General features: G+C 41.6%; 1 protein-coding gene across 1 annotated transcript; it reads right to left on the bottom strand.

Moving 5' to 3' along the window:
* Positions 1-721: 721 nt before the first annotated feature.
* Positions 722-27,068, bottom strand: WDFY1 (WD repeat and FYVE domain containing 1). The gene is made up of 12 exons (XM_040568109.1): positions 26,845-27,068; positions 19,338-19,405; positions 18,255-18,328; positions 17,007-17,061; positions 15,476-15,626; positions 12,785-12,897; positions 10,253-10,379; positions 8,613-8,718; positions 6,176-6,277; positions 5,469-5,599; positions 4,352-4,460; positions 722-3,646 (listed from the first exon to the last, which is right to left on the bottom strand). Exons 1-12 carry the CDS (start codon positions 26,979-26,981, stop codon positions 3,587-3,589), a joined length of 1,233 nt encoding a protein of 410 aa, XP_040424043.1. The 5' UTR covers positions 26,982-27,068; the 3' UTR covers positions 722-3,586.
* Between the last annotated feature and the right edge of the window lie 290 nt (positions 27,069-27,358).

The raw sequence follows: 27,358 nt of genomic DNA, 5'->3' as shown, positions 1-27,358 counted from the left end.
GAACTACCTTTCAGCAGTGGAAAGAGTTTGTGAAACCCTTTCAGATTCCTTCTGTAGTTTCTAAATACCCCAGGGAGCATTGAGCTATGTTACATTTTAACAGGGCAGCATTCAGGTATTCCGAGTGTTACAAAGCCACCAGTGCTGCATCCCAGCCTGCGAAGGCTGTGAGCAACTGTGAAGTATATATTCCCTGCTTGTCCTCATCCTTCCTCCATGAGGAAGTATCACAAAACAAGAGCAACCACCTCCTGTGGCTGCAGTTTGTCTCCTCTGTGTATATCTTGTTGTAGACTCCACTCATCCCATCCAACAGAGACTGGAATTTCCATAATACCTCAGACAGACCCAAGGCATCTCAGGGAAGGGGGGTTGATCCTCTGATACTCTATGTTGCAAGAAGCTTGGCATACCTCTGAAGAAGAACTAGATGAACCAGAGGAGAGGTCTGTATGAGCTGGCAAGCAGGACACAGGATACGGAGCACAGCTGTACATCCCTAGTTAGGACCATGCAGCAGTTGTTTGTCTCAGCTCACGTTTCATCACAGGCCTTTAAGCCCAGTGCTGTGGCTCATTCAGCTCCAACACAACACATCTGACAAGCCATCCCTCCAACCTAGGATTTGGACACGGGCTGTCTAAAGGAGGAGCCAGAGCACAGAACGGGAGTTCATTCATAGAATTTAAGAAAAGATGGATCATCCAAATAGACTAATTGAGTATCAAGAAATATTTTATTGTACATGTAATCAAAGTTTTAAAAAACAGACAAGAAGGAGCAAGGGACAGATTTATCTAGCATCGCTTAATTATGCAGGGTACAGAAATACAACTAGTAAAGACGTAGCACATACTAGTACCCTTTGCTCCCCTTCCCTGCCCCAATGAAAGAGGTTATACAAGCAAGATTAGTAATGTTTCAAATCAAGCCTTCTCAGTAATTGCACACTTAAGCTGACATAGCTGAAATATGTTCAGTTTCATGAGAGTATGTGCCTTTGAGATAGTTGCTCATAAACAAAAACACTATCTCTTTAGTGGTTTGTAAGCATTACTCATTCAACACCAGGAGTATACTTACATGACTAATGACTTAGCAACCGTAATTGTCTTGCTATAATCTGAACCGACACTATCTATAAGTATATCAATTATAGAAAATAGATTCCTTAGGTTTAACAATATGCAGTAGAGAATATATTTTCTAGTGTCAAAACCTTAATGTAAAATAAGTGGTTCTCAAGAAGCAGAGGAAGTATTCACAAGGAGGGGGGGAGCTGCATGCTGATCAGGGGCACATGGACTAATCAGAACTAAAAAAGCTGAAGTTCAGGAGTATCAGCTGCAAACGAATTACACCTCAGTATCATTGGTGTAAGAGTTTCAGAATGCCTGGTTTGGCAAAAAATGCTGTTCATCCCACATCGACATTAATCTCACCGCTTAAGACACAACCCTAGATCCTCCTTACAGCACAGCAGTATCTTACATGGCTCTAGCTATGGAACTCCAGTTCTGCCTTATGTGCTGTGAGGAGGAAGACTTCTGTTCTCTTCCAAAACCACATAGGAAGAAGTCTGAAGGCAAATGCAGAGCATTATCAGGGCTTGTTCACCCCCTTCAAACACTCAGTTTCTTTCTTGATTTACAAGGCTGAAAGCCTTCAGAGCAGAAAGCTGTGATTTTTTTCCAGTACAAGCTGATTTTCTCTCAATAACTTAGAAATAAACCTTCACACACAAAAAAAGTAGCTATACAGCATGTATCAAAGGATGAATTAAATCAGTCTGACAAGTGCTAAATCCTGAACTGAAGGCAAGACAAGTTTTGGGATTCCCACAAAAGAGGGATTTGATTATTTTTCACTGGCCCAACATGGCTAGCAGGTCAAAAGACTCCTAGCAAAACTTCTGGAGAAGGACCATGGAAAAGTAGACAATGTCAGCTCCAAAATAACAGTAACTAACATATTCTGGATTCTAATGCCCTTTTGGAGAGTATCAGCTTTTTGGCTTCAAATGGAAGTGAATAATGGTTTATTAAATATACCACGATCTTCATATATTTTAGCCTACAGCATGGTCCAATGCAGATTATTAGTGTCAAGTTAGACAACTAGGACTTGAATTCACTAACACTCATAGCACCACTTGATCATTGCTGCATTAAAGACAGTCTAACCCTTTAATCCTCTGCCAGAAAGAACCTATTACCTTTGACAGTTGCAAAACAGCACCTAACTCTGGGCCAGCTGACCTACCCACAGTTTTTGTCCTCACACATATGCACCTGTTTTCAGAGGAATCTAAATAGCTCCAAGCTTAAGCTCTGACATATTACCTTAGCTTTCAAAGCTCTCTTTACAGGATTCAAATGCAGGATACTCATATGAACGATAGACCAATTTATTGCCAGTCTCATTAATTATTTCCAGTATGTGCCAACTGCAGTTGTAAAAGCCTCCCAGCTCTTCTTCATACTTCTCAGCTTTGAAATAGGAAAGGATCAATATAAGACTCAAGATTAACAGACCTAGGTGCTGCAGGGGGAAAAAAAAAAAAACAGATGTTCTGTACCTTGGTAATTATTGCTTCAGAAACTCTCAGTATTTATCAGTTTTTAAGCAACAAGGCAGTATTTAAATTTATGCTGCATTTTAGCAGAGACAGGCTCCCTACCATTAAACAAACATCAGCCTTTCCACAGGAAAAAAGTCTCTAAGTTTTAGCTGGCCATTTTTTCTTAGCCATACCATTTAACAAGGCAGATTTGCTTAGCTTCCCATTCTAACAGCATTACAGAGTCGTCAGAGCATATGGCTCACACCTACAGCCTGTCTTTAAAGTAGAGTAGCGGGGCTGCATATTTTAGTAAGACCTACAGAAGTTTGTTAGCTATGCTAAAACTCTACTTAAGAGCCTTGAAGTGTTTGAAGACTCACCAACTACCTGAACAGTTGTCCCACAAAAGTGACTTCACTAGTGACTGAATTTGAAGACAAACACTACAAGAAAGCCAATAAAGGAAATCTTGTATGATTAAAGGTTCTCTTACTATCTCATCTGAAAGAAGCTACCTGCCACTTTGAAGTATTTCCTCCTTCCATAGGAATAACCAACATACCTTTTGGAGGCAGTTTAGACGGTGACTGCTCAAAAGTATTTCTACAGAACTGCTTTTTGGAAGAGAGAATAAGTTACTTTACTACTTGCACAAATCGAATGTACTATGCTCATTTTACTCTGATAATGTTTACGCTACACAGTATCTGTACAAGATATATCAGCAGAGATAGCACATTGTTAACACTACATGTAAACCGAGAAACAACAGGTCCTTTCATCAAGGCGTCATATTGCAGGTAAGCCATTTTACGTTAGTCCGAGAGGCTGCACTTCCGCACCAAGGAAAGTCCTGGTGAGCCCAACAGAAAAGGTTTGCTCTACAAAGGTGACTGTCCATCCTGGAACAGCATCAGGAGAAGAATCAAGCAACCAGTGTTTGCGGTAATATTCTTAAGAAGGATTCCATTCATTCGGTGCATATTGCTGTACATAAGGTGCATAAACCTGTCAGGTATTAGATCAACGTGAAGAGAAGCCAGTTGCAAGGCTGCAACCAACTACTGGCGTCATGTCCCAGATCTGGAAGAAAGTATTGTGGAGAATTATATAGTAACAATATAAGATCTAAGAGGTATTTCTGTAAGAGGCATAGAAGTAAACAAAAATCTCCCTGTACATTAAGTAACAAAACCTTTTTAAACTAGACTTGATTACAACAAGTAGGTATACCAGCCTTACAAACCAACAGCCAAACCTAGGGCTCAGGAGTTCTCAGCAGTTCTCACAGGGCTGGTCTATAAAGCACTATGCAGTTTGTTATAAACGTGCTTAGAGAACAACAGGAACAGCCCAGAACAGTCTCAGTTCTGGCACGCATGGAGGATGTATGGCTTAAACTCAGCAAGATTGGAAGTAAGACTGATTTCCATGTCATTGCCTCATAACCAGGGCTTTTAGTGGCAAATGCTCCAAGAAGCTCAGACACTGCACGTTTCATCATGTCCACATCTTTAAGGCCACTAGCAGAATCTGCCAGTACTGATGCCTGCTTTGTTTGTCCTGAAGACACCAACAGTAACCGTTTCTGACAGCTAGACTCCATGCTGTGGACTTACAGGTCATTTCCTCACTCAGCTGCAGGAAAGTACAATCTGGAACAAATATGATTCTTGCTGCCCACAACAGTCAGATTTATAGCAACAGTTGTCAGAAAAAAAAGTATACACAAACACCAGTTCTGTATTAAATATCTCTGATAAACAGAGAAAAGAGGTACATGAATACCTTCACAATCCGATCGCTTCCACAGGTGACCATTAGCCCTCTGGAGATGTCCATGGACATGTGTGAAATGTTGTGTTTTCCTTCATGAAAGGTTGCCAAGGAAGTACGGCTGCAAGAGACCAGGTCAAATGAAGGCCAGCCATTAGTTGAAGCTTGATGGCACCATTATAGCAGCGTAGAATGAACTTGCAAGAAAATTAAGCTGCTCAAATACTAATAAATCAGTCCTGAGAACTGCAGTGCCATAATAAAGGGGACAGAATTAAACCAGCAAATCATGCTAAGGCATTACTTGTGTAGTTATACAGGTGTGACAATTCCTGGTCCTCCCCTGCATGTTAAAAATGTTACAACAGAAGTGGGACATAGTATAAGTAAATAATCGTATTTCTTGTTACAAAGTCAAGTTCAGCTACATTTTTATCTGCTGGCTACAGTGAGTCAAGTGGGCACAGCACTTCCCTTTCAAAAACAAAAGCAAACAACAACAAAACCACAAAAAAACACAAAACAAACAAAAAACACCCCACATATCTGATTACTCTGGTCCTTTAGCACTCCACATTTCCAAGGTGACAAAACACTGAGCAGTGAAGTGCTGTTGGTATAAAGATAAAAAGGGTGCTCCTTCATAGCCAAGAAGAGTTTAATAAGACAGCAAATTAAGTCTAACCCAATTTGCTTGCATGGGAAAAAAAATAACGTTGGGCTGTTGATAAACACTGCTATAGGAACAAGTCACAATAAGGATACATAAATTAACATATATACAGCTGGGTAGCTGTGATGCATTGCCAGCCACCTGTTTTAAGTGCAATCAATAGCCTTTACCTAAACAAAAATCTTGAGATGAATTTATCACAGCCCTAGATCTGGGTTCATGGAGAAGAAGAAAAACTAGATAAAAGAGTTGTAAACCTGCATCTGATCCAAATTCACTTGCAGAGCCAGTTGAGGTATTTCCATCATTATACTGCTTTGAGTGCCCAAAGCAGAGGTGGCCTCTTAATAGAGTCAGCTTGGCACATTTGCACAGCATTAAGTGTCTATGTGGAGTAAGCACAGTTGTTTCTGCATCCCAGCAGCATTACTTTATTTATTACTCCTTAATACTCACTCTTCATCCTTGATTGACTCAAAACAGGAATCACAGACACGGACCTGGAACTCAAATCCCATGATTGGGTAACTTGACCGTTTGGTACTGCACTTGCCACACACTGCTTGCCCACATTTTCTGCAGTGATGCTTCAGGGAAGAGAAAAAAAATCAATAAGCCACAAAAATCACTACATTGTACCACTTGACTATTTTACCAAGTGTTTGTTGAACAACAGCAACATGTAAGGAAGTCTCCTGTTGCTTCAAGCGAAGATCAAGGATTCTGGAGTTCTGAACAGTCTTGCCACTGATGGGTTTACTTCTGTATCCTTCCTGCTCATTCCCTTCTCCTTTCACAAGCTCCTTCTTGGAGCAGGGGAAAAAAGGGTTGGACAACCAACCAAGGAAAGGAGTCCAAGAGAGCCAAAAACACAGCCTTCATGCCTGTCTAGTCCATCTAAATAGAAATCTATTTGGAAAGCTTTCACGCTGTAACCCGGTAAGAGAAGGGCCACCACTGGTTCACTGAACTGCAGTTTGCTCAGTTACAGTGCATTGTGAAACTTCCTAGCGCTGCCTAGAAGCTGTGACCTCTCTATAAACTCTTGCTTCAAAGCAGCAAAAATACCAACAGTATAGAAGATCTAACAACATTAGCAGTTTTCTGTTTGCTTTTTGCTTAAGTGATGAAATACAGCTATGCACTCAAACCAGGAAGCTCACCTGTCTCAAGCCTAATGTCTTTGTGTCCCACATTTGCTTTATATTCCAGAAGAAAGGTTGTTCACACTTCTGACAGGAATCACTTTCTAGCCATTGAGGAGCCTACAAAACAGCAAGAGATGCAAGTAATTAGATTTTTTCCCCCCTCATAAGCCAGCCAAGAAAGTTTGTTTCAAGAACCCAGAGCAGAGTTTTACTTGGAAAAGGGCCCTGTCTCAGCTCTGGATATTAAAAAAGGGATAGATTGCCTAGGGTACAGTACGTAGGAAGTTTAATACAAAAACAAACAAAAAAAACCACAACACCACCAAAACTACAGTGACTTGTTACCAAGAACTACAAACCTCCTATCCTTTTAAAGCCTACGGCAGTATGTGATGTTACTGCCTTAATAAGAAAACTAATTAAAACGTCTAAGGTATTAAACTTGCTGCAAGCGTTCAAAGATTGCAGCTCTGGCTTCCTAGATGATTTCTAAGGGCTAATGTAATACAAGGTGTAGAAGCTACAAGGCAGTCATGCCCCTCTAAGGAGGGGTCCAGAAGTAAATTCTGGAAGTAATGATCTTTTCTGTTTCCCTAAGATTACAATTTAAATAATTAAATCATCCACATTTTCCATCCTGTCCACAGCTTCATTAAGCATCCCTTCTCCCAGCCACATATTTTTCTTGCCATAAATGGACTATGCCAAATGAAAATAGTTAAAACTTTCACACATTTCAACACACTTGGATACTTTAAGTGAGCATCCTTTTAAGGGACAGAAAGAGTCAATAATTTTTTAGTACATAGGCTTGAATTAGAACGTGTATTTGTGCAACTACGCATCTGATGGGGGACTCTCCCTAAAACCTGACACAAGAAAACTGGAACAACAAAGGAGTGTTTCTCCTGATTTCACTTACATCCATTGTTGACAGTACTAAAACAGTAGCATTGTCAGTTGTACCATCTCACCAGGAACACTTATTAATGCCAGATGACCAGTTCATAGACCTTCAGCCTTGATTCCACACCCTTCCTTCCCCCAAGCTAGTGGAATAAATTGTAAAGGGTGATAGCAAAGTCCAGCATGGGAGGTAGGGATGATGGAGGAGAACAGAGGAAATAAATTGACTCTCCAGCCAGTGAGATGTTCCATATTGCTTCTTTCCGTTACTTACAACAGCTGTTTCCACTTAATAGCATTTTTGAGAAGACAGCGATTTGACTTGCTGGCTCTCCCTAACAGAAGGGCAGGAGGCTCTCTTCCTATTCTTCTTTCCTTTTTTTTTTTTAGGCATTAAACAGGAAATAAAACCCACCACAACACTACCAGCACTATTACTAACATACAGCTAAAGTTGTCCAAGATCAATAGATCAATAGTACATCTGTCAGTGGAGTTATTGTTCCTTCTAATCAAAAAATCTATTTTATAATCTTACGTGCCTTAGTGCATATTTGAAGATACCCCTAACATGACTCATTAGATAGTCCTTCAAAGACAGCATGTTCAGTTATGTTTTTCCAAGTTCTGAGACACCACAGCTGCACTAACTGCATTAGTTTAATTGCATTAAAACCATCTACTAATTCTTTCATGCAGATCCAGAAGAGAGAGAAATGGACACATCTTGTTTTCCCAATTGTACTATAAGCCAGTGGCTTGCAGACACGAAGATTCCTGAAGTCACTAATTCTGGAAGTCTTAAGGAGAGAGAGATCTTCATGCTAAAAACAACAGGAGCATCACATACAGCATTCAGCATGTTCAAGGTGACACTTCAATATAGGTCAAAAAAGTTTTTCATCTAAATAGGTGTATTTAAGGCAAAGCATTTAAGGGAAGGTTGAATTTTAAATACAGCTTTACGGGGGCAACCAACATTAACCCTTATAATTATGGTTTAACCAAACATAGTGCTAACACACATCTTTTTAGCTCCTGTGGAGGATAGGAATTGATGCAGAGAGAACATGCATGGCAGGCTCAGTTGGTGTGTTTTGGGGTCTTTAAAAAAAAAGCTGTCTGAGGACTGAATCTCTACATTTTGAAATGCATCTTAAAAACAGCATCACTTCTTAATGTGCTTTGACATGAGTTGCGAATTTATTTCAAGACTTTTGAAGCACTGTCCTTTCATTTCTTTACTGCAAAGGCTTGCCTACATCAGAGTGTTCCAGCGGCAAGGGCTGTAGCCATTCCAGACTGAACATATCGTCTCACTGAGATAAGCAGCTAAGTAGTGCCGAGCCTGTCCTGCACCTCTCATGTCCCCAGGATCTACCTACTACAATGCAGTACGGACAGCCAACAGAACAGAGCAGATTTTAGAGGTATCATTCAGCCTTAACGTTTCAGGCAACGTGAAGAAAAACAGACCAAGTAAAGCCATGTCAGCCTCCAAAGAGGAAAAACAAAAATCTGTCTTTGACCTAGAACATGATCTTACCTCTTCCCTGCTGATATCCATGTTCCAAACAGCAATTCCTCCATCAGCTGAACAAGATACTAGCTGCCGTGTCAGCTGGATGTAGCAGATAGCCTGCACCTTGTCACTGCAAACAAAGCATATGCTATTTACCCACAGTCATTTAAACAAAGCTTAGTTTCCCAGAAAACCCTGATTTATCCTTGTAAAGCTACCTAGAATGCTAAAACTGATTTCTGAAACTGATTTCCAAACATTTTGTTAAGTCTACATAAAGCTACAAAGATGAGTGAAGGGATGCTGCCACGTAAGCCCTACCCTTGCGCCAGAATGTTGACTAGAACTTGTCAAATTCTAAGGCTTGACCAGAATACCAGAGGTACAGCTCCATGTTAACATTTGCTGGTGAAAAGCACTGGCAGTGAGCTGAGTGTAATCTGGCTCAGAGTGTGAATGCAAATACCCTTCTCTGTTGGCAAGGAGAGCCACTTATCAGAACAGAGACAACTGGAAAAATAAAAAGAAATATTTATCTCAAGATACATATAGAAAGCAGATGGAGTTTCCACTTTTGCTAATAAATCACAGTAAGTCTGTAGCTGCAAATGAAAGCATGCTTTCACCAGTAAGTTTAATTCTAAACAAAGAGTCATGGCAAAGTGAAAGTCAACTCTAAGAAACTAAACAAAGGATCTCAACAACATTAAACTGCTTTGCAACATCTAAGTTGAATTAGAAAAGCCATTCTGCTCCTCAGAAGAACTTACTTTCCCATTCAGTATGAAGTTTGATGCTAAGTGTGATGTTTGAAGAGAAACTAACAGTGTTTTAAGTCTTCAGCAGGACACATGATACAGCAGTAACAGCAGTATAAAGTCCTCCAGTTGCTGACGTCAGTTACTCTTTTGTAACCGACATTCTATTTTTAGGTCTTTAGCCATAAAACTAAATCCTCAAGATTAAACAAGAGTTCTAGAACTATGGCTATGAGTCTTGATCAAAGGTGGATGGAGGCATCTACGAATCAGACAAGAGGAGAATGTACTATACAAATACATCTTTGAACATAAACAAGATCTCTACCACCACTGCATTTCTAAGGAGAATATAGCTTCAGTGGTGAACTGCCTGTCAGACTGAATTAAGGCCCTAGATTTATGAGAGGCAGCCAGGTACTGTTGTCTCTCTAAAAATACAAAATTGATTAAATACAGACAACTAACTACATAATCCACAGAACAGCAGAGATGTGACATGCTTTTCTGAAGTCCAGTGACCCACCTCAGTAATTTAGCCAATTAGTTTATCACCTCACAGGTCCTCACAAGCAACTCAGTGAAGTGTTTACACAATACAGAAGCATGCAACTTTTACATAAAAGTTCAAGTAAGATGATTTAGGTCTTTTACCCATCTCTTTCTATAATCTACCTTTATGTTATGTTCTCATTATCCAACAAACACAACCAAAAAAGCTTTATCAGTAATGCTTTCCAATCACTAATTACCCTTCTTCCCCCTCAGAAGTCTTCAGTTCTGAAAAAAGCTTTCATTTTTCTTCATTATTCACAAAGATTCAAACATCTCGCCATGCTATTTGGTCTTCCTAGGACTCTGTGTTCATTACAGAATATGCAGGAAAGACAAGACACCACTACATACTGATGGCCCTGGAGCAGCAACGTTCGCCCCTTCCTTCCACCAATATCCCACATGATAATGCTGTGATCAGAGGCACCCGAGAAGAGCAGTCGTTGAACAGGATCCCACCACAGGGAAGTAATGCTTCCTAGGAAAGAACATTCTACAGTTAGGTCTAAGGGGGTCACTCCCCAGGCTATTAAAGGGAAACCTGACATACTTCCTTACTACAGTAACAAATGCTAGCCCTGCTACAGAGGCAAAAAGCACTGATAACAGAACAAAAACGCCCCCGCGAAGAAAGAAAGAAAGCATAATTCAGAAAGTTTGATTTAGCAGTTTTCTGTTCCTTGTATTTCTGTGCTTGGTTTTAAGAGCTGGCAGGCTGCTATGTGACCTTTGGAAGGTAAAAAGCATTAAAGCTTGCCAAGCAGAGACTAGCATACACAATACAGTAAGTTCCTCAGTCAGTGGTTACTGGACAGAGCACAGTATTCCCAGGTAAACCAAGCCCCTTACACAACTATTTTTAACATTAAAATAGTTGGAAAAAGAAGCAAAGTGACTTTCGCTGGGAGTCTGTTAGCAAATTTGGATACTACATACTAAATTACGAGATGAGATTTCAGAAGGCCCGACCTGGCTGTGCCACTCAATAGTCAAAGAATTTAGCCATCATACAGTAGGAGTCTTAAACTAAATCCCATATGCATGGTAACATATACGGGAGACAGAAGAAGTAACTTTGTCACTCATGCCACCTATAGTTTTGTGGTTGCAGGAACATTTTTTCCCCTTACAGATATCCTTCCCTCTAAAAAAATCCTTCCGTTGCTCAATTGTCATCAAGAGCCTTGTTATTCTGAAAGCAAGATGAGTGGTAATTACAGCCCAAATCAATCCCTTCCAGCTCTCTCCAGCAAGAGAGTCGACTTGCCTCCTTTAGGACTATATTGTTTTCAGACTGACCCATTTGGGAACAGTTGTCTCAGAGAACAGCGGCCATCTGCTCCATAAAAAGCAGTTTAAATATTATTTCAGCATTACACAGAGCAGGCTATTAAGTGTGGAGAATTCTAGAAGATGACTGTCGAGCGACAAGCTCTAAAGCCATTTAAACTGCAGAGTAAATAGTGCTTGCTTATGAAGTCACAGTTAAGGCTAGAACTAGAAAAGAAAACAAGCTGAAGTCAGGTTTTTAGTCTAGCACACACAGCCACACTCAGAACTAGCTACTGCTTAGATTTAGAGTTACCAGGCCTTGGGAATATCATGCAGATACTTGGGAGGGAAAAAGGCTACACAATCTGTTTTGCTTCAAGGAAAAAAAAAAGCCAAAGCTGTCTGCTATGCAGACAGTGCTGCTGAAGTAGGCGCTTGGAAGCTCGCTGCAACTCAGCAGATAAAATATGTACTGTATGTAATGCCACGTCCAGAAATGCTGCTTTCAGACTACCAATACCATCTATCAAGGCTTTGCATTTAAATACAGACTGTTGCAAAACGTAGAGGTAAAGCAGGGCCAGGATAATTATTTTGCACTTAACCGAAGCAATCTGGAATTCTGCTTGAAAGCAGATGATGCATTTATCATTGGAAAATTTCAATTTGCCTTTCCTATTCAAAGCGAGCTTTGTCATTTTACAGTCATCTGCAAAGCAGGAGCCTACCCAGCTTACAAAGTCTACTCTATGCTTACAGCTGTTAGAAAAGGCAGCCTTTTCCAATGGAACAGAGTTTCATGACCCAGTAACTCAGCCCTACCCAGATGCAAACTAGTCAGCTGAATTGAAAGTTGTTAGTACTACATGAGAAGAGTTAAGTCTTATTTCTCTCAGCATATTATTAAATTATACATTCTTCTGTAATTTGCATTCTTCCTTACTCATTACTGAAGACAGTAGCTCTAACATGTTACAGACTACTTGGTTCTTCATCTGATATAAGGGCTTCAGCTATGATACGCAGCATGAGACATTTGTTATCAAATAGACATTTGATTCTAGAAGGCTCTCTAGATTTCTTGCGTATAGCTTAGCTTCTGCTAAACACAGAAAAAACATGAACTAGGGTCTCGTAATAGACTGATCAAAACAGGAGAGTCCTCGTTGGGAAGAATTAAGTGGCTTTTTAGAATCTAGATCTGGGCTTGCTCAAGCTGTTTTAATACTAGAAGATCTCCGGGGGAGTGGGGAGGGAGGAAGGGAAGAGAAAGCAACACATTCTGGTCCTTTCTTTTCAGTGTTAAGGAAACTAAAGTTTTTAAAGGTGGCCATCTAGTGGATGACTTGTGCTTAACTGAATGCCTGTGTCTACCTTTATTTCTCATCTACAATAAAAATACTTGTCAGTGTATATAGGACTGAGATTTCCATACAGGAGGGATGCATCTGTTCTTTAAGAAATAGTACTTGTAGCTTTGAAAAGCTTTTGTAACTACTATGTCGCACTAGTTGCTTATTCAGTACCTAGCCTTAAGATGTGGATGTCCCATTCTGATATACATGGAGGTATTATAACCCGGGTCAAGTGGAATTAAGAGAGTTACTTTACCTTCATGGCCTTTGAGTGTTGTGATAATCGAGCACGTGTTCTGCTCAAGCTTCAGGAGAGTGATCTGTCCAGAATAATCACCAACAAATGCATAACGAGTTTCATAGTCATATCTGATCATCAGTCAAGAGAACATTCATTTGTTCTTAAAAATGTTTTAAGGGATTGAAACAGAGTATAGATGTCAGCTGCAAAGCCGCAATAAATCAGAAAAGAACATGTTAGTATGCCAAATATTTATATAACTATGTCTAACCCGGATGGACACTGTAATAGTTCAGTCCTTTTTATTCCTCTCTTCTCCTCACCCTTCCCTACATATGGAATTAAGATAGTATGGAAAACAAGAGACAAAAGCCACTGGAGAAGCCATGAGATAACCCATTCCCTAGTTTAAGGCACACTAAGTAGATTTAGATCATTTCTGGCAGATACTCACAGAACACAAGATCTTCTACAAGAGATGCCAGAACTCCTTAGGCTACTTGCAATGCAGACCTACCATCAGTAACACCTCACTGGACATTGAGTGCTGTTCAGACTTAGACCAAATACCTGCTCCTATAAACTCTGTTTCCTAGCATGTTATAATGGTTGGTAACCCCAGGACAGGAAAACTAAACTCAAGGATGTCGACCCTCCATGGCTAGTTTACCTTACAAGTAGAAGTATACTCCCACTGTTCTAGTAAATGAAATGGTCTCTCCTTTTCATTAATGTTCTCTCCTCTCCACTTTCAGGTTTCCTGATGGAGGTCCTTGAGCACACTATCAAAGACTGTCAAAGTATTTGGAGATATCACGTATTTCAGAAAGAGTTCTTCCACGGAACACTGTCATAAAAGCCACAATGCATCCTAACACAGGATCTATTAAGATGTCACCTTTCACAAAAGCAATATACACCACAATGGTTTTCTGATATTCCGTTCTTGTTACTATGTGACTACTGTCTCCAAAAACTAAAGGATAGCAAGCTGGATGAAACCAGATCATTTGCTACTTCTAGATGACTTATGTTATTCAGGAAGTAAGCAAGAACTAAGAAAAAAAACACATAACTGACACCACATATCCCAAGAGTTGAGTATTAACTCACCTGTCTTTCTGGAGCCACACAAAAACCACAAGCAGCTGCTAGCAATGTAGCCTATTCTCCACAACAGGAAAGACTAATTTTAAAAAGTCAGTGTGCCAAAAATCCCACCATAAGTGAAAAAGCAGACATTTTGCCATCTATGACATTCTGAAATCTCTTAAGCATTCAGAATCTTGAGATAAACAATTCACTTTCAACAAATCCATTAAGTCCCTGAACACGTGATCCTTTCTTCATCTTGAAAGTTCATGCTAGCATTATGCCTGCTAATCCAGCAAAGACAACGTACTCTACTGTGTTTTTCAGAAGCTTACACACAGAATCACAGGATCGTTAACAAATAAGTCCTCAGGAACCTCCTGACAAGAGACACCAAGCATCTGGTACCCACACACCAGAAAGCTAGTTCTTCCAAACACAACTCAAAGGCACAACCAATTACAATGTATTTTCAAATGCCATGGTCTTCAGTGGGAATTTACTTTGACCTTGATTCTTTTCTCCATTTTCATAATAAACTGTTCTAGCTAACACTATTGTAAATACTAGAATACCCGTGGCATTCAGTGACTCTCAGAAGTTCTGAGAGTCTGAGTTCTCTCAGACTGTTCTGTGAGTTAGTCTCATAACACACACGCCAGTATTAACCCGGTTCTGTGCTACACTCAGCACGGTGAGCTGTGTGTGTAATGTTTGCAGGACACAAAACCCCTTAACTCTAGAACAAGGACAGCAGCAATGGGCAACAGTACCACAACACAACCCTGTCACCTCTTCAGTCAAGAAGGCAGGGTCTGCACAGATGAGACCTCAGAATGCTGGAGAGGCTGCTGGCAACCAAGCAGTTAGCTTTCCTCCTAGGTCCTCAGCACTCCACAAGCATATAGTAATTCTAGAGAGGTCTTTCTTTCTTAAAGAGATGTAGTTGATCTTTCAGACTTTGAACCCCACCAGTTCTACAATGTTATTGCCATTAATCCTCATACACCAAGCCAGCACCTCCAATCATCTTAGGGTCACATCTAAACTGCTACTTAGCAACTGATAAAAAAAAACAGTATTAGGATTTAAGGGATTTCATGTTCAGAAGCTTTGACATATGAACTACAGTTTTAGCTACTGGGTTCGTCTTTTACACAGGGTAAAGAATGCCCTGAAATACTCACAGCTGAAGAGACAATAGGAGTTCTTAAGCCACAAATGCTGCAGTTAAAAGCAATTTGCAGGAAAGCAAAGCACACAGACAAATTAGTGCTAGTAATGAATTAAGTTTTGATGTACCCTGTAGCTTAAAGGTAGGACTCCAATGTACACTGGCATCTGTTGAATGAAGTGATTTGACAAGATGCAGACACATCTCAAAATTAGGAACTAGCAACACCTTAAGACCTATAGCTCAAGGTCACAATTTCCCGTCTACAATCTAACAAAAGCTAACAGAAGCAGAAGTATTTAACATCTCATCAAAATTAAAGTTTGCAGGCTTGCAAGAGATTTTAACTCTAGCTTTTTAAATTAAAAGGAAGGAACAAGTTGAGCTAAATGAACAAAACTTTTCCAGTTTCTAGGCAGCAATCGTTTTCAAAAGGATACTGTAGACATGAAGCCCAAGAGGTGAAATAATGTCTCCCCAGCATACTCCCACTCCTGGTACACATCCAGCTGACACACTTGTCATGACCAGTGCTGATAACCCACTCTGATGTCAGGCAGAAAATAATAGCAGATACTCGATTCTGATGAGCTGCGGGAAGAAAAAAGATTCTGGGTAGTTTTTCCTAGAAATTGACGTGATGTGTTCTTGTGTTCTAGTTCAGAGAGACATAGGTTGAAGATGCTATCTAAGCAATGCTCCAGGAAGATGTTTTTACCATCATATTGTACTTGCCTCTAGGCAAGTAAATTAAAAGGCTATCATTGTTCTCTAAATTAAAAGGCTAACATTGTTCTGTTTGGTATATGCCTGCTGAATAGCTTAAGTGAACCAAACACATCAGTCAGCTGACTTAAGCCTTTCTCCCACAGAGAGAGAAGTTGAATTCAGCCCTGATACCAAAGATACTCTGGTAAAGAAGCACGTAATCTCTCAGCTTCCTCTAGTTAGGAAGTCAGGACTTCGGGGGAATGTAACGAATCTAAAAAGCTTAATTGCTTTAAGTGCCTCTTTCCTGATCCCAAGGAAGCTATACTGAGATTCACTCTTTTAAGCACCTGAAAGCCTATCTAGTCCATAACATTCAAACCTGTACCCATGACAACCACCAAATCCCACCAGATTTTTCTAGAAAGCTGCCAGTAAGCAAGAAGTTAGAAGAGCTTTAGAAAGAACTTTCCCCTGCCCCACAAGATGCAATTATTTCTCTTGAATGAGCTGTCATCTACCTTAGGATAAATGGAGACTTGTTGTTTTTAAGAACAAGGCTTTTTTCTTACAAGCAAGAACATTGCTTCTATCAGTGTTAGGGAGTCCTAGGACAAACTGCACTTTGTTCTGCTACATAATCTGTAGCCCTTAAGAGTCTCCTTCAGGCCTTCCACATTATTATTCCATTTTTAACCAGCAATCTTGCTTTGTATTTCTTTTAAGGATGCACAAATGCTGAAAATAACATCTCCATAAGTATTAGAATAATCCCTGTTCCCCGTGTACCAGAGAAATATGGTCTTTTTCATCCCTACTGCTCTCCCAAATGACAGAGAAGGCAGGGACTCTCACCTTTAGCTAGAAGTAATCTAGCCCATGGATTACAGAAAGCATGAATGGAACTTGCACCTATCAAGACACACCTTTAGAAAGCTCTTTCCCTACACATTGACGCAGTATAGCTATGCTATTTGAAGAGCAAAATCTGAACTTACCAGTTCTGGCTCATTAAATTCAATGCATCATTAGCCCGCACGTGTAATGATAATGACTGCAACTCAGACTCAGCTGACAGATGGTTACTCAATAACAGAATATTTATCTTATGGCAGTAATTCCCAACTAAGTGACAACTGGAAGGTTAGTCAGATTTAAAGTACATTTGGACTTGGTTAATCTGTGACACTGTCCAGTTCCCCAAGCATTTCAGAACCCTCCCCTTCACACATATATTAGTGCAGACACCGGTTAACAGTTCACCTGGATAGGTCTTCACAAAGTTCATCTTATTGAAGTCCTCTGAAATATGAAACTCCTAAAACCAAAGTGGAACTGTTAGAAACAATATTGCAGTGACATAAGCAAGAGTGACACACAAAAAAGAGCAATAACCTCACAGAACAGAGTTTACATAGCAACAATATATCCTTACTAAAATCTAACAGTTTGTCAGGCTGGAGGCACAGCACACTGATATTACAACTGCGAATTACAGTTATTATAAGGAACTGCATTTTCAATGTGGAGTATGCTGCCAGAACTAAGTTTTCTGAATAGATATTATAAGAGATGAGACCTTATTTGTCCCCAGCAGGAACAAACAGAACTCCATCTTGCAGCATTTTGGATATGAGGATCTGAGACTTCATAATGAAGAGACAGATTTAAGCGAGAGTATTCTCTATTTGATCCATTAGACTTACTGAAATCTTAAAGTCTCAGTTTACTGATAGCTAACTACTTGTATTCCTGATGTTCATTTAGTATCTCGGCTCCTTATAGGAAAGTTATTTTGACCTTATTTTCATAGAGAAATGAATCAATTAAAACATCTGATAGTCACAGGATTCCTCTCCTTTGCCAAGGAGACGGGAAGAATACAAACACGCTTTCTGTTCCACCGTATGTATCCACTCCCCAGGAGAGGAAGAGAAACTACAACAAGAGTATAGCAAAGCAGAAAGAAGACTTCCCTGAAAGAAGAGATGGGAATACATTTCTCTATGCATGCAGAGGTAATGTCTAAAAACCAACCTTGCCTCTTGCAATTTTAGAGCTAGTGTTGAAATTTCCACATCATAAAAAGGTCTGCAGCAAAAAAACCCAGAGACGTGCATGGCTAGATACAGGCAGATCCACACTTCTGACCAGATGCAAGCTAGCTGCAGTTCACAAACCCTGTTAGTGCAGCAGCACAACACTCCACTCAACTTAATGTACTCATCAATATAATTCCCTATGAAGTGTCATAATTTGGGCCCACTGCTACACTGTTGCCTAAAAGATTTCTTGAGGTTAGCTGGCTCACATCTGGCCAGAAGAATCCTTCTTTGCAGTCCTCCAATATGCATCTCATGTGCATTGCCAAGGAGTTCAGCTACTTAGTAGTAACTGCATTCCAAAAAGAAGGGAAAGAGAGCAAGTTAACAGCTGCCAGCAACACTTGGTGGTTGTGGGCAATCTAAGCAATTCTAATCTGCATTCTGAAGAAAAGTCACAGCACCTTACCATGATAGCTCCATTATCCTGGCCTACAAAGATTCTCCTGCTGTCATGATGATAAGCCATGGCTGAACACGGAGCTGTCAAAAAAAATAAACAAGCCCCACTGAAGTTGCTTAACTTGCAAATTACAAGGATTAAAATAATATGATGTTTTAAACCAATACCTTCCTTTCCAACACCCTCAGAAAACGTGGCCTTAAGTGTTTTTAGAGATTTAAAGCCACAGGAAGGACAGTCTAGATATTACAGTGATCATGCTGCATAAGGACAAGCCCATCTCTTCGAACTACTACAGGCATACTTTATTTTGTAAAAGCCTTTTTAGAGCACAATCTGAATAGTCTGTTTTAAAAACTGACAAATGGAAAAACTGCTGCAATTCAGGCCAACTATTAGGATACAAAAAAAAAAGAATACAGTCGGCATTTTTAATCTAGATCCTAGGCTACTCAGATCAGTCTGAAGTTGAAAGGACAAATTACTTCAGAAACTGCCATTCCAAAGACCATCCTTTGTTTTGCTGCTGCTTTACTTTGCCATTGTGTGCCCTCTTTTTATATAGATGGTATGTCTCAAGGCAGCAACTCTACATAAAACAAATTATAGCAAAGCACCCATGCTAGGTGACGCTTAATACCGACACAAGATCCATGCAGAACTGAAGCTGCTACTCAGTACTGCTTTCTCAATAATCTAGATGTTTAAAAAATAATAATAATACATACATAGCTCAGGGAGCAGAGAATATTCTTACGTCTGGACTTTCAGCTAATGGCTTGAAAAGTTTACCTATTCAGTTGATGAGTTATATACCAGCATTGGAGACATCTTCAGCAGCAGATCCACACAGCTGTTTACCTGGTGAAGGATCTGGCTCTTAACAGAATGCTGCCTTAGATCTCATCTACTATACACCTAGTTTTCAAACTAAAGTCTGAGCTAGTGCTGCTACAAAGTTCCCAAAATTAAAGGTTACCAGGTGAATGCAGTGGTTGAGGAAAGGGGAATGAGGTATTCCCACACAGCATGGGTACAAGACCCATGCTACACTTGGCCATCACTTACCATCTCCAGCATTTTACTTACATGACATGGTGTGATAGATGCTGGGCCAGTATTGTCCACTGTCTCTCTTCAGCCATACCCGGATTGTTCTGCATTGTGAGAAGAGCGGGGAGAAGACAGTTGTAAGTACATCCCTCCTTGCATCTGAACCAGCTTATTACTTAAATATCAGCTTCGCTCCCCTTCGCTTTTGTGCTACTCCAACATAATAGCTACAGTAGCAACATAACAGGAGTAACAGTACTCTGGCACAACCAGATGAACAGTACAGAGAATAGCCATCCTCAGATTCTGAAGAGCTTCCTTCAGAACTATTTATACCTTGACTTTTACCAAGTATGAAACAGAAATACAATTTCCGTTCACCTCAGAAATTGCTATGCATTGCACCCTTTTAATTCCTTTGAAGTTCTTGCTGATTTAAGTTGAACTCAAGTTGCAGACACTTTCATGCTTTGGCAGAGCAAACCACAGCTTGCTTTACAGTTGGTAAGTATTTGATATCATTTTAAAATAAATCTCAAAACAGTCCATTACAGACGTCTGAACTTCCGAAGTTTTACAGCTTCTCTTTGCAGCTCCTCCTTCAGCAAGCCAAATACCAAATATTAGTAACAGAAGCGCCTCATCCTCTAGGCCAGCACATTACTCCAGCACTTGACTGTCATCTTCATTTCCAAATAGTGACGTAAAGAGAAGAGCAGATCTGGTTTCATATCATTTCTTCTAAGCCTTACCTCTACTTCCTCACGTACAAATGCTAAGGACAAGCACCCTTATTAGCACGGTTCCGTTGCACTGTTCCTCTAGCCTAAGTATGAGCAGGCTTGATTAGTCGGTCAAGTGGGAATTGAAAGAACTCTTATTGTAGACTTGAACAGCATGCAAAGGCTCCCTATAAACTGTTTTTAGTTTGCATCCTGCCCATATCAGGCCACAGATAAAGGAAAAACTATTGTGAGAACATTTGGTATTATACCACTGTCAGACTGAGAGGAAGGATACAAGAGCCTCTTGCAGAAAGGCATCATCAATTAAACACGTTCCTACAACAGACAGGTTTGAAGGGAATCTACATCGAGAAATTAAGAACACACATGTAGACAGTGTTAAGGTCAAGTCAACCTGAAACTTCCTCTCCAAACCATTGTTTGCTTTCTTTATTACTGTTTAAATTCAACTTCCTCATTCCTAAATGGAAAACTAAGTGATCTGTAAATACACGTACCTGGCAACGCTTTCAAGAGACTTCGTGGAGGTGAGTTGTTCTATTTACTTTTAAACTACTAAAAAGGCTAGAATTTAAAGTTAAACAACAACATCAAACTCAGGGACGGATTTGCTAAACCACACCAGATCACTATTAAGTGTTTAACAAAAAGAGCACAGAAGACAACTGGTATCTTCTATCAGGACCAGAACTTTTCAGAACAGGCTGAAGATACAAAGGTAACACTCTGATTTTGTAATTCATCTTTTCTTTAAAATACCATTAAAAAAAATAAAGCAGACAATACCCACCTTTAATGTACTACTTTCCTCTTCTAAAAGAGGAGATCAATGCAGCTGAGTACACACTGCCCCAAAATAATTAAGATTTTCAGCTGTTGAATCAAGTCACTTTTCCACCAGATCAGTGGCAAACGTACATTACTCCAGCCCATTAAATATTTTGCATCAAGGCCGCCTCTTAAAAACCATCACTTCCTCCTTACTATATAATCCATACCCTGCCTCACGGTCAAAAAGCTAACACTTCAGCTGCCCTTTCTAAGATGAGAAAAGGTAAGGACGGTGCTTCCAAGTCATCCTCACGATACAAATGCCAGTGGTAGTAGGGGTTAGCACCTGTTGATTTTTAACTGCTTTTTAGTCTGTTTTTAAAGCAGTTTCATTGCACTCAGGCTGTCCTGAACATTTCAGACAGTAGCTTCCACCCCTACTAATTCAACTCTTCCACTTCTAGCCAAAATCATGTAATTATTTTTGCTGTAAACAGACTAAGAGTTGCCATAGCAAGTGACACAACGCATTGCTGATTTTCCCAAAGTAAGCCTTCTTTCCTCCCAGCATTTTGGTTGATTACACTGGGCTAGGAATTAATATGAAGGAAACAATGTGCTTTTCTAAACAAATCACTTCTGGGAAGTATAATTTGTGCAGTGACCATTAACAATAGTCACTAGAGTTGACAGTCTAAGCACAGAGCTGCAAAAGCTTGCAAAATTAACTTCTGAAAGCTTCTTATTTTGGTTTAAATAAGATTTACACTTTCCTAACCTCATGCTCGCAAAGATAAGCCGTTAGACAGCTTTATATCTGATTAGATAAAGCTCTGAGCAAACTTTGAAGAGATTGCTTCATAGCAGTTGACTATTGGCCTGTGTCAAGACCCCACTTCTCCTCCTCAATTTTTTCTCCTACAGATCTGTAGCTGTGGTGCATCTCCTTTTGCTTGGAAAATTAATTTGTGAAATAGCAGTTCCAGCTTAAAGAACGAGAAGTCCTCCAGTAATGCTACTTCCACAGACGCCTTCTACCATGAAGGTATTTTATTGTGAGAACCACCAAATCAAAATCAAACCAAGTCTTTAGCACTTCTCAGAACTCGGTTTTTATTTAATGAATGGGCTCTGTGCTCAATACCAGAAAAGAACTGGCTACCTCTCACCTTTCCTTACACATTCCCTATGAAGGGCCTAAAAAGAAGCAGGTTTGTTTGAAAGCAGTCTCGACATGGATGTGAAAGTGTCAAAAGCCATTAAGGATTAGAGATAGAAACATACCCTTTAAATTACGAAAGACTCAGACGTTTGAGAGCGGCAGGAAGTACAAAAAAAAAAAGGCCTGCAAACTCCCCTAACATCGATTATTGAAGCAGAAGTTGGTGGCAGCTGGAGAGCATGCACGTTCATAGAAGAGTAATTCAGATTGTTTCTTTTAAGGTGATATAAAACACACACAAAAACATCTTGAAGCAATACTGAATGTGGCCTTACCAACTTCTAATGATTTTCATTGTTTCCCAACTGGTGTTTCATGGGCAGAACAAATAATCACCCGACAGTAACAGAGAAAAAATTGTGGGGCTGACAGGGGAGAAAACCCTTCAGCAAACCAACAGTATTTGAGGCTCAGGCAGCATAAGCTGCCCTCTAAAAGCCAAATGCATACGTCAGGGAGGGAGAAGTGATGGAAGATTAGCAGGCAAATCCAAACTTGTCCCAGTACAGACACACAAGTAGTGTGGAGCTACGCTAGCCCTATCTTCCCAACACCTTCATACCGCTCAACTGCTTTCCTACCTGAAATCCATCACTCCCAGTTGTTTTCCCAGGAGGAACAGAAGTCTGCATTTTCCTGGCAGTCAAAATAAAGTAGAAGTGTGTGGACTGCTATTGACTCCGTTCCCAAAACAGCATTAGGAATCTGATTTAACCACAGTGCAACGCAAATTCAAGGACACTGCTTGCAAATCATGTTTTTTGTCCATTTCCACCCACTAAAGCATTAGTTTTGACCAACATTTAACTTCCTTAACCAGAAAAAACACTGCTGCAATTTAAGCAGAGGTTCAATGCAACAGCAGCTGCTGACAGTCACAGAGCACCCACATGCAGCTACGCTAGCGACTCCGGAGATCCTGTCAGGCTGCTGCAAATACCCTACCTTCGCCTCGCCACACTTAGTCTCGTACACCAGTGTATCACCCTTCAGCATCCCCAGCTGTGGCTGGGAAGCGCGCACCTTGCCTTAGCTATTTGCTGAGAACAAGGCTCTTAAGGCTTAAGGCTAAGCCCAGAGACTCGACTGTGCCACGGACCTGTGCAGCCCAAGCCAGCCTTCCTCAGGTGTGTGAGCAGCCAGCCCCAGCCCAGAGCTGGCCACCCAGGCCGAGGGACGCACCGCGAGCTGCTCCAAGCACTGCCCAGGAGCTGGGGAGGACACAATGCCTGCACAGGCACAGAGATCACGATCCTCACCGGCTATCTTCTGAGAAGAGTTCGTAAACAGCAAGTTTCCTACTGAAAAAGTAGATACTCCTGCCTCCTTTTCAGCTTCAAATCCTTTTTAAAAAGCCAGATGTTTATTAGTATTCACAGATCTGCTATAGTATCTTTTGGATCCTCAAAAAAATAATAATAGAACCATTACTTCTTACTGTAGAAAATATCACTTAAAGTAGAAAAAACTCCAACTTTTCTACCAACATGATAATCCACAACATTCCCAGAGGATGTTTGCACACCAATGTTTTCCTCGCTACTAACTTGTAAACACATTCTTCTCACTGGTTATTATGAAATACTTGCCAGCCTTAGCTTATTAAGATTTAATCAAACATACTTTGGCCCCACTCTTTTAGCATACTGCTCACAGGGGTTGTACATAGCAACTCTTCTGCTTCCTGAACTCCATATTTGCTTGCTGCTAGCAGCATAATCTGTTACGCAGTATTAACACCTACGCCCCATTTTTATGGAACACACAAGAGAGCAGAAAGTTTGATAATATGTTCAACTGTAGGTGAAGGATATGTGAGCGAGTAGGCTTTGATGTACTGTGGGAGTATCTCAGATTAGAGGCAATACATTGCAACAATGTCTGGAAACCTGAAAATCCCAGTAAACTCCCATACTAAGGCACGCTGCAAGCATTTAGCCTCCAGAGTCCAAAGCTACTCTTGGAAATTAACACACACCAAAGACAGACAACAGCCCCTGCGCCCCTCGCACAGCTCTGTATCTGACACCAAAACGTGCCCAGATAAAGATGCAGCTGTATTCTCAGCTCCCATCAGCACAACCTAAGCATGCAGACTGCTAACCTTCAACGTTAGACCTTGAAGGGTAACTACTGGCATTGTCTGCTACAGGGCTCTGCAAGCCTGCACCACGGATTTCTGTTCAGGTTCAATTCAGATATGAACTCTTTAGCAATTGCTATTTCTCACATCAAAAACTCCACACAACCACGCTAAGACTCAACGCATACTGCCACCCAAAAAGCCGACTTCACTCTGCGCAGTACAAGGTAACAGGACAATTGCACCTACAGGATGAATAATGAAAACGTTGCTCAGCCTCAGCCCGAACCTGCCATCCAACACATGCTACAGAAAGTTACTTCAGCCGAGAGGGAAGAGACCAAGACCGTCTTACAGCCAAAGCAAGAACCCACCTACCGCACGCGGGCGTCACTGCTTGCTGCGAGCTAGGTGCAATTACTGCACGGCCTAACAAGGAGCCGTGTGTACTGTCGGTTCAAAGGGTCAAGATTTAAATCCTGCTGATTTTACACAGGCATTAGTGCAGTGCAGAAAGCTGTTTACCTCTTTACAAGGCAGTGCATTTTGAACCCTAAGAAGTCCTACTAAGTTGCAGAATCAAACTGACGAGGCAGGTGCTGCTCCCTGTGGTCTCTGGAATCATGAAATTCAGAAAGTTTCCCTTAAATACCCACTTTTTGTATGCACATCACACAGGGTGATGCGCTGCCGTTTAAGGCCATGACAATATCTAATACCTCAACATTCAATTGTACGGTCTGATAAGCACGTACGCCTTTAATACTCAAGACCCTGTTAATGCTGTGCCAAATGCTTCCAGCACCCTAAAAACTTGGGAAAGACAACCAAGATACCTCCCACGTACCAGCGGCTGGTGGTATAACCAATTAATATTTGCTCAGGTCCTAGAGTTACCACTTAAGAACACGTCTTTGAAAGTGCCCATTACAACAGGCATCCAATCTGCAGAAAATAATCCTCAGGAAGAGAAGCCTGACTCCAAGTACTTCAGAAAAATATTTTCAAATAGCCTTTAAACAACATAAGGACATCTTTGGCTTGATTTATCCCAAACTTACAGCATTTATACTCCAGGCTTTTGGAATTCAGTGATGAACTTTACTCCCAATAACTGATAACTCATTTAAGAATTAAGCACGCTAATCTTCCAGAAAAAAAAAAAAAAAGGCCGGGGAAGAAATCCAATTAGCCACTTTAAGAACTGTGTTTACATTTTATTTACCCCACACACACTAAATAGGAACCAAAAGCAGAAACTACTTAAGTCTTCCTTCTGCCAAACTGAACTACTTCTACTGCTTGTTTTCTAGAAAGTTCAACTGGCACTTAAAAGCAAGTAATTCCTAGCATGCCAATGAAAAATAAGTTCTCACCACCTCTCCACTGAAGAGGAGATAGACCAGAACTTCCTGATTTCTCAGCAGTGCTGATAATCAGCTTGAATAACACAGCTGTATCTTCATATTTTTAATAGCAGATATATGTTTCCAGATCACTGAGAATCATCATAAATTTGATTGTTTCTACCTTATCCGTATAGGAGCATCATACCATACCCTATACAGACTTGGTAGCTTTAATACCAGCTACTGATAGACTAACAATATCTGGTGAGCTTCGTTTATACCAGGGCAAGCGTGCACTTCACCTGCCCCACTCCCACACAAAGCCCGGATGCCCTGGCTAACGGCGAGCTTATAAAGTCAGCGTGTGCTGCTGCTGCTAGCTGGCCTGTTTGCTCTTTTTGACCTAACGATAAATGCTATATTTTATCAGTTCAGGTGCAACCACAACTCTGCTGAACTTCAGCCCTCAAACGCTACTGCTTCTCATAGAGTCAGGCTTTTCAAATGAGACTTCATGCAAAAATAATGCAAATTCAGATACTAAAATAGTAAAAGAATCCAACCACTAAGTTACTTGTCAAAGAATGCACGTTCATGCTTTCACGTGCTCCTTTCAAGCGTTGCTACAGTTTTTGGACAGAAGCTCTCAAGCAGCTTCTCCTATCCCTCTTTACAGTTACAAGTCACTTCCCACACGGCATGTGGGAAATTCCAGCTGTCACCACTCCCGTGCAAACCACTCACCCTTCTCCTGTGCCACAGTCCTCACTGCTACCTGCTTCCTTATTTCCACTTTCATTTGTCCTGAATAACCCCTTAACGATATTACCAGCACATGAAACACCACAACAGCTAAGCAAGCCGGCGCTGAGGACCGGAATTATGCTCTCAAGATGGTTTTTCCACGCAGCCAGGAAACATGGTCCGCACAGTTCATCATCGTCTCTGCCCCTCAGATCTGCCAACTCACTCCCTGAATTATTGCGGCCAGAAGGAAGCAGGCTACAGACCTTCCGCTCCGGCCATCGGAGCGGGGTTGTTGCGACTGAAGCAGCTCGGGGAGCTGCTCCTGAAGGACAGGGACATCAATAACTGATCTAGAAGAGATTCAGCCAGCTCAGCTAAAGGCAGAGGAAAAAACACGCCTGAGTTTTTGGTTCTGTTCACAACCGCCACACACCCCCTCCGGACACCTAACCCTTTCACGCTAAGGAGTTTAATTCCCCAGGCGCTCCGCAGGGGCCGCACAACCCGGCAAGAGATGCCGGCGGTGGGTGTCCCTGTCAGGGGCAGCAGCCGTCCCTCTCCCCGCCACCTCCCGGGGGGCTGCGGGCCTCGGGCGGGGACGAGCGGCCCGGCCCCGGCCCCACACCTGTCCTCGCTGGCCGTGATGACCCCGTCCTCCTTGGGGATGAGGAGCGCGGCGCTCACGGCGTCCTGGTGCCCCTCCACCTTGCTGAGCAGCACGGGCCGGCTGCTCTGCGGCCGCGAGTGGATCTCGGCCGCCATCTTGCCGCGGCCCGGCCCGCCGCCGCCGTAGCGCTGCGAGGAGCGGCGCGGCGCCGCCCCGCCCGGCCGTATTCTCTAGAGGAGAGCGGCCGGGGGCAGCCCCGGCGCGTCCCGCAGCGGCCGCTCAGGGGCCGTATTTCGCCGAAGAGCGGGAGCGGCGGGGGCTGCCATGAGGGCGCCCCTCAGCCCCGCTGCCCTGGCGAGGCTGCAGCAGGAGGGTGTGCTGACGGGGCCACAGGGCCGGGGGAAGGACGTCTAGGCAGGGGAAGTGGGGTTAGCTAGCCTTATAACCCGTGCCCAGCTGTAAGCCCTTATCATTCACATTCTTAAGCAGTCAAAGGGTGCTGGTTTTACCAGGTGCACTAGCCATGAAAGCG

Source organism: Cygnus olor, chromosome 9 (assembly GCF_009769625.2).
Source record: "Cygnus olor isolate bCygOlo1 chromosome 9, bCygOlo1.pri.v2, whole genome shotgun sequence".
In the NCBI taxonomy this organism is placed as follows: domain Eukaryota; kingdom Metazoa; phylum Chordata; class Aves; order Anseriformes; family Anatidae; genus Cygnus; species Cygnus olor.
The sequence above is the reverse complement of the archived record's forward strand: the minus strand, read 5'-3'. Positions and strand labels throughout refer to the sequence as shown.

Coding starts and splice junctions, on each gene's coding strand:
- WDFY1 (XM_040568109.1), bottom strand. CDS start 26,981: ATGGCGGCCGAGATCCACTCGCGGCCGCAGAGCAGCCGGCCCGTGCTG. Junction 18,329..19,337: donor CATCTATCACACCATGTCAT/GTAAGTAAAATG, acceptor TTTTTTTGACAG/CTCCGTGTTCAGCCATGGCT. Junction 15,627..17,006: donor CTTTGTGAAGACCTATCCAG/GTGAACTGTTAA, acceptor TTCTTCCCGCAG/CTCATCAGAATCGAGTATCT.